General features: G+C 34.7%; 1 protein-coding gene across 1 annotated transcript; it reads left to right on the top strand.

Moving 5' to 3' along the window:
• Positions 1-1164: 1164 nt before the first annotated feature.
• On the top strand, positions 1165-14784 carry LOC121651247 (cadherin-like protein 26). The gene is made up of 19 exons (XM_042003268.1): positions 1165-1250; positions 2633-2692; positions 2796-2888; positions 3000-3146; positions 3223-3370; positions 5471-5640; positions 5759-5887; positions 5968-6153; positions 6249-6520; positions 7807-7952; positions 8054-8281; positions 8371-8592; positions 8764-8882; positions 8990-9064; positions 9852-9914; positions 10686-10766; positions 13186-13224; positions 13341-13415; positions 13750-14784. Exons 1-19 carry the CDS (start codon positions 1224-1226, stop codon positions 13966-13968), a joined length of 2499 nt encoding a protein of 832 aa, XP_041859202.1. The 5' UTR covers positions 1165-1223; the 3' UTR covers positions 13969-14784.
• Positions 14785-14812: the final 28 nt, after the last annotated feature.

The following is a 14812-nucleotide window of genomic DNA, read 5'->3' as shown; positions in this document are numbered from 1 at the left end:
GCAGACGCTTTTATCCAAAGCGACTTACATGACTGTGTTGTTTTAATTTGAATAGAATAGAATTATTTGTAGATTAATGTAAAAAAGAAATAACATATTTCAAGGTGTCTGAATCAAATGTGGACAACCTGAAAAGTTCTAAAAACCTTTCAACTACAATTTTCCCTAAATTTATTCTTAATACAAAAAACAAAAAAAGCTATGCAGTAGCTAGTTGTCTCCAAAATCCTCAAATCCATGTTGATCCCCGTGCAGCACCTTCGTATTGTAAGCCCGCCATTCAAACTGTGCCAATCATCTAGTCATCAAATATAATATATTGCACTACATGCACATTTGCCCTGAATCTAGGCGTCTTTGATACTGTTGCAACATTAACCAGGCTTATTTTCACCTTTTTTTTCACCTGCAGATATGTTGTTTTACTAGTTTTTAATTGATCAACGGTTTCGTGCAATGACATGCACTTTCACTATGAAAGCAAAGAATAATACTATTTTTTGACTTAGTGAGGCAGAAAGAAATCTCTAACATTAGTGGAAAAAATACATACTTCCTTGGTATATGGTATTTAATTATGAGATGCCGACCATTTCAAACAATTTATCAATTAGACAGTGAAAGAGAAATTCAACAACTGTTTAACAAAATGGTGCCAACACAATTTTTTTATGCATTTGTATGTGAAAAAGAACTAAATGTTTTAAATGGATGTCACTGATGGCGGACTCTGTTGAAGCTTGGTGTACAGTAATATCTAAACAGTTGTTTTAGAAAATGTTTTCAATGGCATCTAATAATTAAAGCGCAAACTTGAAGTCTATGCATGGCATGTAGGTCAGACATAAATAAAACATTGTAACCTGAGCTAGAGACCAAGCAGGTGTGTACACCTGAGCTGTACGGTGCTTTCATTTTCCACACAGTAAGTTTATTCTGACGGAAAATGTTCATAAAAGGTAAAATGTAAGAAAGCATCTTTAAAACATAACAGCAACAGACAACTAAAATTTGCTTGTACAAATACTATATTTAATGTCTGACATTGCACGTGACTACTGCACTAGAAACCCCCTCCCCCTCCCCCTTTTTTTTTTTTTTTTTACCAAGTCAGCCAATCTGCTGCCTGCAGGCAATGTGGGCATGTCCTCTGAGATCTCACTTGAATTGTTTCTGGGTCTGCCGGAGCATTTCCAAAGTGGAGGGGACCAGTGAGAACCACAATGAGGACGTTTTTCCTGCTTCTGTTGGTAAGCTTTTTTTTATATATAGTAAGAATTCTTTATATATATAACTACATCTTAACTGAGATATAAGCACAGACTCTCAACATGCCTGGAGCATACTATTGAGGGTGAAACACTCTGGAAGGAAACACATGCAACACTGGTTCTGTACATTATTTTATGTAAATACAGGTTGTGGATCAAGAACTTTACAATCCAGTGATGAACAAATTTTCTCTCTTCAGCTTTATAGTGACCTATCTTTTCTATAGGTGTTGAATTTGGCTTGGTGAAAATAATTATAACTTTTCTCTCAGATTCATATCAGGAAGTGCTCAGTACGTTCTATGTTACTTAACTGAATCATACTGCTGAATTATTTAAGAAATATAAAGATTACAGCTTTTTGACTGGTTGCACAACCTTTACAATAAGTACAACACAATGCAGTCCTTACAGTAATGTACACATTGTCATGTACCAGGACATGACAAAAGTCTTGCTGATTTCTATTTGAAGCTAAAAAACCAAACAGAACCTTTTCTTAAAACTTGATCAAGGGTTTAGAAATGTCATATGTCTTGACACCTGTAAAGGAAAAAAAATACTCTCATGTAGTGTAACATAAAATTATATCAGCAACTGTATTAAGATAGAATAGATTTTATAAATCCATAAAACAGCATTTGTCTTACGGTATTTAATAGTTAAGTTTACTTTTTTAGTTTTATTGTATATGAATACACTGTCCTATTGCACAAATGTGGGTGAACACTGAATACAAACGTTGGAAAAAAGTGTTATTATGATACAATTTCTAAGGCTTTTTTTGTGAAACTGCAACAGTTTGAGATGTAGTGCTGAGATCAGTTTGCTTGGCATATTTTTTTTTTCATTTGCAACCTTCCGATTTAAGTCTGATTTAAATTAGGACTGTCTCAAAATCGGAGACATCTGAGCACTGTAATGTGATGTTTCCCTGACAAAAAAGTAAATAGAATAGGTTCCAAACTAGATCCGTTTGCTCCAGTCACCCCGAAGACATGACAAATAATTTGGCAAATTAAATAACTTGTACATTTAAAGCTGCTGTTGGACTTCTGATCTCCCTGTCAGAACCTTGACAGTTTGTGTGTCCATCTTTTCCTCTGGGAGACATATGGATTAGCTCTATCTTGCAAAAGCTCATGAGGTCTAAAAAGAAAGTAATGAAGCGTCAACATTTACTTGTCAGGAATAAAATAAAATACATCCAAAGAGAAAAGCATGGAAACAACAACATACCAGCCGGGTGTTAAAGTATGACATAATGGGTTAAAGTCTCTTTTTAAAAAAGTTAATTTGAAAGTAATTTTCTTGGTGATGCCTGCACAGATTCTTAATACTGTGTTTTCTGTTCCATATAGGTTGCAATAGCTGCCCTGGGGGGATGTTGGGATAATATGCAAATCAGTCCTGTCAAACCGGTAAATGATTAAAATCTATAGCTATTAAAAGCCTTGTTGTATTTCCTATAAACATAAGAATGAATATTCATTGAGATTTTGGTTGATATTGGGACTTTATCAGGATCTCTTAGTCCGGTCCAAAAGAAGATGGGTCCTGTCTACATTTGAACTAGAAGAGGAAATGGATGTGACGTACCCGTACAAAATTTCTAAGGTAAAGAAATAATCTTAAAAATTAAATTACAGGTCACAATGCTGTAGCAGCTGATTTTTTTAAAAATCAAAGCTGAAAAAAACCCAGCATGTTTCTGTGTGTTTCTTTAAGATGTTTAATGACAAGATTGAAGGAAAAGACTACTATTTTGAAATAAATGGAGACGGTGTCAATGATGGATTGTTCACCATCAATAAAAAAACTGGGGAGGTCTTTGCACACAGACCTATCGACAGAGAGGAGAAGGACACTTACCACGTGAGCTAATGAAAATAATACGTAATAGGAAATGTAACCTTAGAAAAATGTTTTACCTCAATAATTTTATTCACAGATCAAGTTTGATGTATGGGACCTACAGACCAACCAAAAAATAGACAGAGATCTCTCCTTTGATGTGAAAATACTTGATATAAATGACAACTCACCTGAATTCATCAATCCACAAAAAACAGCCAGTGTGTTGGAAAATACTAAGGAAGGTAAGAATTTAAAATCTGTTACTTTTAAGATGAAAAGGTTCATCAAGGTTATCATCATCTATGTATGTCTATTAGGGATGGCTTTTTAGGTGATTTTTGAAGTCGACTAGTCAGGTCTTTCAAAGTCGGTTAGTCGTGACATCATCATGAAATCATATATATATATATATATATATATATATATATATATATATATATATATATATATATATATCTCACTTTATCTCCAAAAAGAAATTGTAAAACGGGTATGAGATGTTATTTGTACATTGTGTGTGTTTGTGTAATGCTTTTTTTTTTTTTTTTTTTTTTTTTAATTATTATCTTTTTTTATTTGTTTATTTGTTTATTTTTTTAACTTGTCCTGTCCAGCATGGTAGCAGCAGAATGATAGTCTGGCTGCTTAGTTGTGCCTAATGAATTTGCTTTGCCGAGGGGAGCTTTATGGGTATAAGGCGCCTCTTGATAATCAGATTTTTTTTTTATTAGTGCTGGGCAACGATTAAAATTTTAACTTATGATTAATCACATGAAATGTTGTGATTAATCGCACTGTTATGCACAAAATTTACCTTCAAATGAAGGCCTACTGCTGTGTGAAGAAAAACGCAGTAAACTTTGGTTTACAAAAACTAAACCTGATTTAGTCTTTGCTAATAGCGGCTTCTCTGGAACTGCAAGTGGCTCTCTGGTCCTTCCACAATGGCTTTTATTACATGGCTAAAAATGCTACAGAATGAACTAAGGTTAAATATAGATATAATAACAAATGCAGGTTTAAGCAATTTTTCAGTTTTTTTCCATGGAATAATTGCATTGAATTTCCACAACATGATGTCACTAAAGTACTATATATATATATATATATATATATATATATATTTACACTCACCTAAAATTAGAAATAAAAATGTGGTTCCTCAAATATGACAACAAATTTCCTATAGGTATTTATCAAAAATTTTAAGATGTCTTTTTTTAAAAGGTCTTGTAACATTTGCGTCTCTAAATGAGTTTTATTTAGCTGGGCTGAAGGAAAAATGGCTTTTTGGATTCTAAAGGTTGCAGACCCCTGCAATAAACACATAAACGGATTTTTAAACTAACTTTTCTCTTTAAACCACTACAGAAGGAACAATATCTGATGAATATCAGCCATCAGGTGAACAGACAGAAAGCAGGATTAGACTGTCATGGCTTATAGATTGTGAGGAGAGAAAAATATTCACAATATGCACAATAACTTCCAACCATGCACCTTCAGTGCTTCATTATCCAGATTTCTTCTCTATAAATTCTGTTACTGTTTAGCTTAACCTCATGCCATGTGTTAATGTGCCCATATATATATATATATATATATATATATATATATATATATATATATATATATATATATATATATATTATTTATTTATTTATTTTCTTATTACTTTTTTTCTCTCATTTATTTATTTTAAATTATGGAATTTACATGACCTTGCTGGACTTGACCTGAGGGGACAGAAAAAAAGGAGAATAATGAACAGACATAAAAAGAAAATAGAAAAAAGAATGAAGAGACAAAAATACAACAGATAGGAGGTAACAACCCTTCAGTCCAAACAACCAGACAACACCAGAAAACTAACGGCTACACCTGTACAGAACAACAAGAGAGAATTTACTACAGCTTTTACAGGAAAACAAAGCTGTCAATCAGCAGGACCTCCTAAAATAAAGTACCAAAATAACAACAACAACCAATGTACCAGAAACACAAACAAACAAACAAAAAAAAAACTAAACAAAAGTAGTACTTAATGTATAAACCCATCCATCCAAACCCATATTATAACTTTCATTATTATAACATTTTATGGGCTCTAGTGTCCTTTATTGCACAGTATATAGATGAGAAAGTGGGAGACGCTGGGATCTTTGTCTCTTTCTTTAGTTTGACCATTCTTAAGGAGGGCACACTGTTATATTAACACAACTCTATAAACAGCATAACTCTTCCAAACAAAAAATTAACTTCAGTTTTGTTTGCCGTTTTGACTAACTGATTAGTCATGCACATCCTTAAATTTACTTTCCATGTTTTTTCTCATCTTGGAGGATATCTGCCAATCTCATTGGAGGCAAGAGACATTGATGAGGAGTTCACAAATAATTCCAGGATCACATTCAGAGTGAGTTTACAGGAACCCAAAGAACCAACGATTGAGGCATATCAGCTGGATGGCAGAATGGTCCAACTCAAATTTAAAGGATGTTTCGACTATGAAGTGAGTTATTTTATTTTATTTTATATTTTTATCTAAATCAGTAAACAGTTAATGTATATGCACATTTGAGGAGACATGAAATCATATACCTTAAACATAAACTTTATGTATGTTTCAGAAAGCAAAGCAGTATAAAATTACTGTTGAAGCAAAAGACCATGGAACACCTCAACGTTCCTCCACTACAAATGTTATCCTCAATATCATTAACGTAAACAGTCACCCGCCAGTGTTCAAGCAGAGAAAGGCAAGGCTCTACATCAGATTCATTCTTCACTTTGTTTAGCAAAGTTATTTAAGATGTTTGTAACTTTTCCGCTCCTTTAGTATGAAACTGAGGCTTGGGAAATGAAAAAACAAGAAAATCTTTTGAGATTTGGGGTAGAGGACAAAGACACTCCTAAGACTGATGGGTGGCGTGCCAAGTACTTCTTCGTCAGCGGAAATGAGGAGGAAATCTTCAAACTTGAAACTGACAAAGAAACAAATGAAGGTATCCTCAGTATCATCAAGGTAACTGCTACTCTCACTGTGCTTGAAGTGTGAACAATATTTTATCATAAACAGCATTTGCTTTGTACTTATCTGAACTTCTGTGTTTTTACCAGGAGAAGAATTATGAGATCACCACTTTGGTCAACCTGACGATTGGAGTAAAGAACGATGAAACCTTATGTGTTTGCAAAGACAAGAAATTAACTTGTGATCCAAGTACGCTTCCACCTCCAGACTCAATCAAAATTACAGTAAGAATGATTGATACCAATGACCCACCAGAGTTTGAGAAACGTACAGCCGAGGTGTTCCAAAAGGAAGAAACAGAGCCAGGAAAGGTGCTGTTCACTCCAAAAGTTCATGATGTGGACTCTCCAAACATGAGGTATGGTCCCTGCATTCTGCTTGTCTGCTGAGCTTATTGCCTTCATCAAGGAGGAAAGAAGCTCAGCTTGTTTTTGTGCTAGCAGACTAACACAAAATGTCAAGGATGGAAAAACACAGACAGATGATCTGCTTACTGGTGACACCTACAGGGAACAGCTGATAGAAGAACAATAAATTATGTGGTTTAAAACAACCTGTGGATTCTCACTTAAAAAAATGTAGTTCATTATATACAGTATATCTCAATAGTAATAATGAAGAGACTAATTTAAGGTGAAAAATGGCCATAAATTTCTGCTTTTAGGAGATATGCTTTTTAGGTGCTCACTATCAAAGAGTGAACACTGAAACTTGGATAATAGCTAAATAAGAAAGACAACAGACAAGTTAAAATTGTTTTTAGCCCTCAGGGCCCAAGATGGCTATTTAAAATACTGCTTTAGATTTTTAATTTATTCATTTTATGTAAACTGGAGATAAAACTAAACATGGTTTATTCAAAATTTCAAGCATATTTTGTTATATTCTTAAAAATATAGTTGTGTATAGCATTTTTTTTTATTTTCTCAGAAGCCTCTAAAGAAATAATGTTGAGATGAATCGACTGAAAGGTGGTGAAGCTGTAACCTTTGACCATGGAGAACTCAGAACTTCTTTGACTGAAATAAAATAAAAGACAGTGGTGCCATAAATTGAATTTCTGAGGTTTAAGATGGGTAGAGTTTGCAGCCCCTTAATTCCGCGTTCTGTCTCAGAATCTAAAACTGCAGCTTTTCAAATCTGTGTGAATAAAATTACTTTGTTATTCTTAACAATTTAGCCAAGTCATCTAGGTAAATAATTGAAGAAAAGCCCAATCTAAGAAAAGACTGGGGGAAATACTTTGATATTATTTTAGCAAAAAGCTTTCTTCTGTAAAATTAATGTATTACTACTAATAACCATTTGTTGTTAAACTAATGTTGGTACCAACTCCATGCATACAAGTTGTGGTGAATGCAACAAAAAACCCGAGGAAACGTATATCAGTGATATCAATGTAAAGTCACTGAATGAGGACGGTGCCATAAATAGACTTAATAATGGACATCAGTTACTGTTACAACGCTGTAAACTGTGTTCCGATGTTAGGTTACACTGATTTAAGATTAACTAACAAGCTTGTTTTGTTGTCATATTTTGTACATAACAGCCACTTTTCTTTAAAAGAACTGTTATTTGTTTTAATCATTTTAATGTATTATTCTAAAATACGTACTCACCAATTTCTCCAACTTTGTTTAGGTTTGTGCTGGTAGATGATCCAGCTGGCTGGGTGTCAATTGATGAAAAAACAGGACAAATCACATCAGTTAAGAAGATGGACAGGGAGTCTCCCTTTGTCGATAGTAATCATGTTTACAAAGTCACTATGGCTGCCATAGATGATGGTAAGAAAAAGCTTGACTTAATATTATAAGCACAGCCAAACTAGCTAATTGGTTCATGACTCAGTTGGATTGACTCAGATGAATTTTCTTCTCCTTCCAAGGTGAACCTCCAGCCACAAGCACATGCACCGTCAACATCCACCTCAAGGATATCAATGACAATGTTCCTAAACTGGTCAACAACAGCCTCATTATGTGTGGAAACAGGGATAACAAAATTATGGTGTCTGCCCATGACGATGACGCTGATCCTTTCAGTGGGCCTTTCTCCTTCTCTTTGGACGATGATGGAACACTGAAGCAGACCTGGAAACTAGACCCTGCCTATGGTTAGTACATATTCATAAATCTTCCTTATTAAAACAATCTACCCACAGCTGAAAAGCCATCATAGACTTCTCTTTACACCTTACACCAGGTGAACAAGGTGGCCTTGTAATGCTGAAGGCGCTTCCCTATGGTAACTACTCAGTGCCGCTGTCCATTCAGGACCAACAGAACGTGATTTCACGTGAGACTCTGCAAGTGGTTTTGTGTGAATGTGGAGGAGGTAATGTGTGTCGTAGCAAACTGCCACTTTCATCTGGCCTTGGACTCGCAGGCATCGGACTGATTATTGCTGGACTGCTTTTACTTTTGCGTGAGTATGAAAATGAATGAACACATAGATAATGATAAATATTGATTCTGCATCTGATCAACCATTTTTTTCTTTTTTTCCAGTAATTTTGGCTATAGTTGCCATTAAAGCTTAGTTTATTGAAAGTGCAAGATATAAACTGTTCTTTGTGGCATTTTGATGTGTTTGCAGTCGTGCTTCTTGTTTTTGAATGTAAATGTGGAGAGAAGCCGTTCGAATATTTGGAGAACGATGAGGGCAACCAAACACTTATCAAATACAACCAAGAAGGAGGGGGAGCTGCATGCAAGGTGAGCTTGTTGTGATGTTGCTGTACAAATTGGAGGTAGTGAAACAGCGATTGATGGTTTATTTCTCCAAGAAATGCAATAATATTTCTCTTTGGCTTCTCTACCAGGCTGAACCAACACTGTTGACGCCAACAAGCGGTATTACTGTGACAGATGGACTCAAGCAGGGTTACATCATGCAGGTACCCCTTACAACTCCTAGCCTTTCATTCCTCTTCTAGAAGAAAAGGTTTTTACAAAAGGCACATGTTTTGAATGCGATCACTTGAATACAGCATGCGCCTCTTGTGCCTAAAAAAACATCACATGAAGGTTCAGCAATTTATAAAATGTGTCCCTTAATCCCACCAAAGAATGAATGACAGTTGTTACCCAGATGTTTTTTCTTCTTTTACACTGATGACAGAGGTGTTATGTAATATAATGTACTGTACGTAATGTAATGTACTTTATGAAAAATAACTGTTTGAACAGGATTGCTTGGCAAGTGTCTCAACAAGTTTACATCAACAATAGCATGACATAAAAAAGAAAACAGAGTGAGAGCTTAATTCATTTAAGATGAATGGAGCACATTTAGTCACAGGCCTTTCAGTGTGAGATAAAGCTGTGTAGCACATAAGTGGATAAAAAGGTCAAAGTGTTGATTGATAATAATTAACTTAGCGATGAATAATAAATAATTGCCAAGTGTGATTTAAAGCCGCAGTACTGCCCCCTAACAATGGTAAATTCAGCATCCATCTTGCAGACTGTCTTCTCGCTCTCATCAGTGACTAAAAATTGGTTTGATGTTGATTTTTGTCTTATTTCTTGCTCCTTTCTCTCATTCTTTTCCTTGTTCCTTCTGATAATGACAACTTGCATTTCTTTGATTTATCACACATGACAAGTGTGTTGTGTTTTCAAACGTTTTTAAATGTCATGTTAAATATTTTGGGCTCTGTTTTTTATGATTTGTTCTACTAGAAGTCTCAGATGGCCCCAGTAATGACCTATGATGTGGAAAGGTTCAACACGGGACTTAGTATGGTGAGTATATGAGTGTCAAAAAAAGAAAAAAGTCAAATTAATTTTAATTATTTATATAATACTAATAAATAGAACAACTTTTAAAATGGCATCACTTTAAATCATGATTGTACAAACAATAAATTAACTTTAATTTAAATTTGTATGTGCAGATCTGCCAGAATTAAAAAAAAAAAAAAAAAAATAGGGTGTTTTGAAATCTAATAAATACAGGGATCTTGATTTGGCCTTTAGCTAAATTTTTACTTGTGCAGCATGGTGACACTGGTGATAATTGGCTTAAAAATGATGAACTTCTCTCAGCTCGCATTACCTCAACAACGTGAACATCTGTCATTACCGAAAAAGAATCATGCAATCTGTAATGGCAGTTGTGTTTATTATGAAAAGAGAGAGTCTGATATTATAGTGTGAGTGAAAAATGCATACAGGTACTTTGCGATGGGCTGCTAAAATAATATGCACTGTAGTAAACATGATAATACACATTAAAAGTTAAAAATGTGTTTTTCTAAAAAGAAAGACAAGTGGCAATGTGTACTTCTACGCGAGTGCAAGTCAGCTTTTCAAACATAAATGTTACACGACGGTCTTCTTAGGGAGGTAATCTGTGGTACCATCCACTCACCATAGGTGAAATGTGCTCTCGCACTCATGCGAGGAACCTCTGTAGATCTATGCAGAGCATACGCAGGTGGCACCTTAACTAATCATAAACAGATGCTGCAGGAGTATAAATCCAGCTTTACTGTATTTTCTATTTTCCCACAGATGAACTCGGACATGCAGTCACTGAGTAGGCCTATGGATCGACAAAGAGACTCTCGCAGAAGCCATGAGGGGTATTCCACGGTAAGTGATAATTGCTGTAATAAAAATGATATCTCAGACTCATGACATTTCCAAATTACTGAAATATGACTTGGTATTTGCGATCTGTTAACCCATTACTACCATATACACGGTATTGAATATGTTCACTGCCACCTTGAAGCCACAAGAGGGAGGTCAAGCTTGTATCTTCAGAAAAAGGAAGTTTTCCTATTTCTCTGTGTGTTATTTAACTTGTTTGAACAAACTTATACACAAGTATACTTATATACTAAAGTCAAGTGCCCAAGTGTACAAACACAATATGTGTTTTATGTGTTAATAACCTCATTATCAGCTTTATAATTTACTTTACGGTATTTTAAAGTAATTATATAAATGAATTTCCTTTAGTTTTAGTTTATAAAGTTTTTTTTTAATCATAATATAATGAAATAGAAGTCTATACTCAATAACAAAGGAAAACTCAAGCAAACAACACACATAATCAAAATTTCCTGACATTTCCTTTAAATACTTCCAAACATTAAAATAATTTCAAGGATTTTAACCCTTTAATAAGTTAGGATAGGTTTAGGACAAAAAGGCCAAATAAGTCACATTAATCCTACATTTTTCTTGTCTAATAGCTATTACAAAGTATAATGATGCATTCTGTGATTTAATTTAGAGATAAATTATAAAATATGTCCTTTCTACTTTTCACCACTAAAATGAACTCCATTAAAGGTCTATGCATAAAAATGCTGTTTGTAAAATTAGAAGTCAAACTCTAAAATTTTCTTACACAAGTATAAGTACAAATCCTCTAAACACATAAAACACTATGGCCAGATCAAGAAGAAAAAAATTACCAATAAACAAAAATGTCCATAATGAAGTGTAAGATTTAATTTTCTTATAATATTCTTAAATTAGAGTTCCAGGTCCAATACCACAGCAGCAGTATCACAAAAGAAAGTAAAATCTTAAGAATACCAACATATAAATAAATAAACTAAACATAAAATTACACCTTGTTTTTTTTTCCCATTACGACCATACTACTACCTCCCTACCACCACCACCACCTTACCCAAAAAAATGAAAAGAAGCTTAAAAAAGGTCCTCAGCTACTCCACAATGATGTAAAAATACAAATAATTTCATATAGAAAACTATTACTTCCTAACTTAAAAGCTTAGAATTTTAAAGGACTGCATTAACGCATTTAAGTTTCATTTTATCACACTATACTGAGAGAGAGTGGTGTGACAACGACATGAAGAAATGTGTTCAGACAGGTTGGAACAGGTTGAGAAAAGTGTCAGGTGATATGTGTGATAAAAGAGTATCAGCAAGAATGAAAGAAAAGGTGTGTAACACTGTGGTGAGACTAGCAATGTTGTATGTTTTGGAGACAGTGGCCCTGAGGAAAACAATGGAGTCAAAGCTGGAGTTAGTACATGTTAGATGTTGTGGAAGCAAAGCCAGAAAGGCCAGACTAAAGCTTCAGTTATGCTTTGCATTAAACACGGAGCATTCTGTCTGTCTTCTGCATCATGTACCTCTGTATTTCAGTCCATTTTCAGAGAGCTTGTGGAGGCATACCGTGAAAGAGCAAACCACCCCCCCAGGAGGGCAATGTTGCACAATATAGCTCACGTGTGACTAATGAAAGAACAAAGAATTAGGAGAGGTCACAATATATCTAATGACTATCCAACACTGTTTAACACACTGCTTCTTTTTATGTCTCTTTCTGATATTATACTTATTCTGATCCCCACCATCACCATTTTTCTGTTGTCCAAAATTGAAAATAGAACTTGCATTGTAAGTAAACCCTGAGCTCTGCAGTGCCTTCCAGTATATTTACTTCTTTACAAGCATGTCAACATAAAAGACACATTGGAGAATGTGGGCAGTGATGCTTCACAACATTTGACATCAATATACCTATTTCCATTCATGAAGAGAGCATAAATGAGGCTTAAGATGGTTTGGGCATGTACAGAGGAAGGATGGTGATGGGTAGAGGAATGCTGAGTTTGGCACAACCACACACCCAGAGGAAGACCTAAGAAGAGATTTATGGATGTAGTGAAAGAGGACATGAAGTTAGTTGATGTAAGAAAAGAAGATGCAGATGATCGGTCTAGATGAAGGCGGATGAGTCGCTGTGTCAATCCCTGAACAGAATGGTTAAAAAGGAAAAAAAGAAGCAGAAGGGGTGATGTAGTCATCATCTCACAGCATGGAGGCTCCATGTTTGAATCTTTTTTGTAGAGTTTAGATGTTTTCCCTGTGCATCTGTGGGTTCTCTCTGTGTACACTGGCTTTCTCCTAAAAGGCACCTTTTGTTCATTGGTGTTTCTAATTAAAAATAAACATTTAAAGAAAATACTGTGACTGCAGTTTTTACATACAGTAACTACCACCTATTCTTTTCTTCATTCAGTACTCATCATGGGCAACTAACAGGAGGCAAGCCCATCAGGTAACCAGTCTTTTTAGTTATCTAATAGTTTTGAAAATTTAAAACATGAACCCCTATTAAACAACAACCCCATGCGATTAATATTATATTGTGCCAATCACTCTCCTGTCTTTCAGCAGGACAGCTCATTACATTACCAACGCTCTGTAAGCCTGTGGTCGGAGCAATGCCTTGTTGATCAAATTGACAGGGTAAGAGAGATTTATCATCCTACACAACTGATCATTGGTTATGCTTTCTGAATGTCTAAAAGGGCATTTGACTTTATTGATAATCAAATTATCAAAGTGCACCAATACACAAATAGTGAAAGATGGAAATCAAATGGTAGTGAATGAGATCAAATGTTACATTAATCTTTGATGATATTCATGTACATAACCTAAGGTATTACTACATCACTAGGGTCACAAGGGATTTTGGTTCTTCATTAATGAATGAAATAATAATTCACCATTATAAATCCAGTGTGTTTTAGGTGCATTTCAATATTACTTGTTTTCTTTTTTTTCTGAAATCACACAGAAACTTGACATGATTGATGGAAACCAAACACATGACCCTGTGTACCAACCCTTCAGCTATGCCTATGAGGGGAAGGGAAGTAAATGCCACTCACTGGATGAGCTGTCACTCAGCAACCTGGGGGATGATTTACAGTTTCTGGATGATCTGGGGCCAAAGTTCAAGACCTTGGGAAATATTTGCCATGAGACAGTTCAAGCAAAAAACACACAGCTCTAAAGTTTGCTGCTTGAATGCAGCTTTCATAACTAAGCCATTCTTCACTTCTAGTTTAAGATTACAGGGCAGATTTAACGGGATCTTTGAAAAGATGATAAACCTCAGTGGCTGGATTTTGTACTCTTCAATGGCTGGATTTCACACTCATTTATTATGGACATAAAGGACTTGAATGTCTCACATGTTTGAATCCAGGTATTGTATTCTTGCATTTATCTGTAACGCATTGATTTCAAGGCTGCAGCAACAGCTGTGGTTTTTCTTGCTCTCACATGTACAGTCATGCTTCGGTGATTTAGAAAAGCTTTTGAAGTGTTTTGACTTGTTTGTTTTTTACTTCACTTACTTTATTTTTTATAAGGGTGTCAATTTTACAAACTATATCAGGCTGTAACATATTGCTTTGAAACTTAAAGTGGAAACTGGGATTTTTCATAGAATGAAATATTAGCTCTAAAAGTCATGTATGCAAGACCACTCTTTTGTAAACTGTAAAAACCTAACTGGGTAAAATCAATGCCAATTAGAAATTAAACAGCAGATTTTTTTCAAAAAACTCTAGATTTCTGTGGTGTGTTTTTTGATCTGGTGGAGCAGAAGTTGAATTAACACTATTTAACTTATAAAATTTCTAAATTCATCACAAGTTTTATGACATGGATGATAACTGTGTGATCTTTTGCATCTTTGTGCCAGTAATTTGTTTTTTTTTCTTCATTAGGTCTGTCTCCCTCTTCTACTCTATAATTAGCTGTAGCTACATAATTTCCAGTCATTTAATTATTTAACCTTGGCACTTCTAGATTAGCTATCCCCCATCACAACTCCAAACAGTATGTAATGA

The sequence above is a fragment of the Melanotaenia boesemani genome, chromosome 13, assembly GCF_017639745.1.
Source record: "Melanotaenia boesemani isolate fMelBoe1 chromosome 13, fMelBoe1.pri, whole genome shotgun sequence".
In the NCBI taxonomy this organism is placed as follows: Eukaryota; Metazoa; Chordata; class Actinopteri; order Atheriniformes; family Melanotaeniidae; genus Melanotaenia; species Melanotaenia boesemani.
The sequence above is the reverse complement of the archived record's forward strand: the minus strand, read 5'-3'. Positions and strand labels throughout refer to the sequence as shown.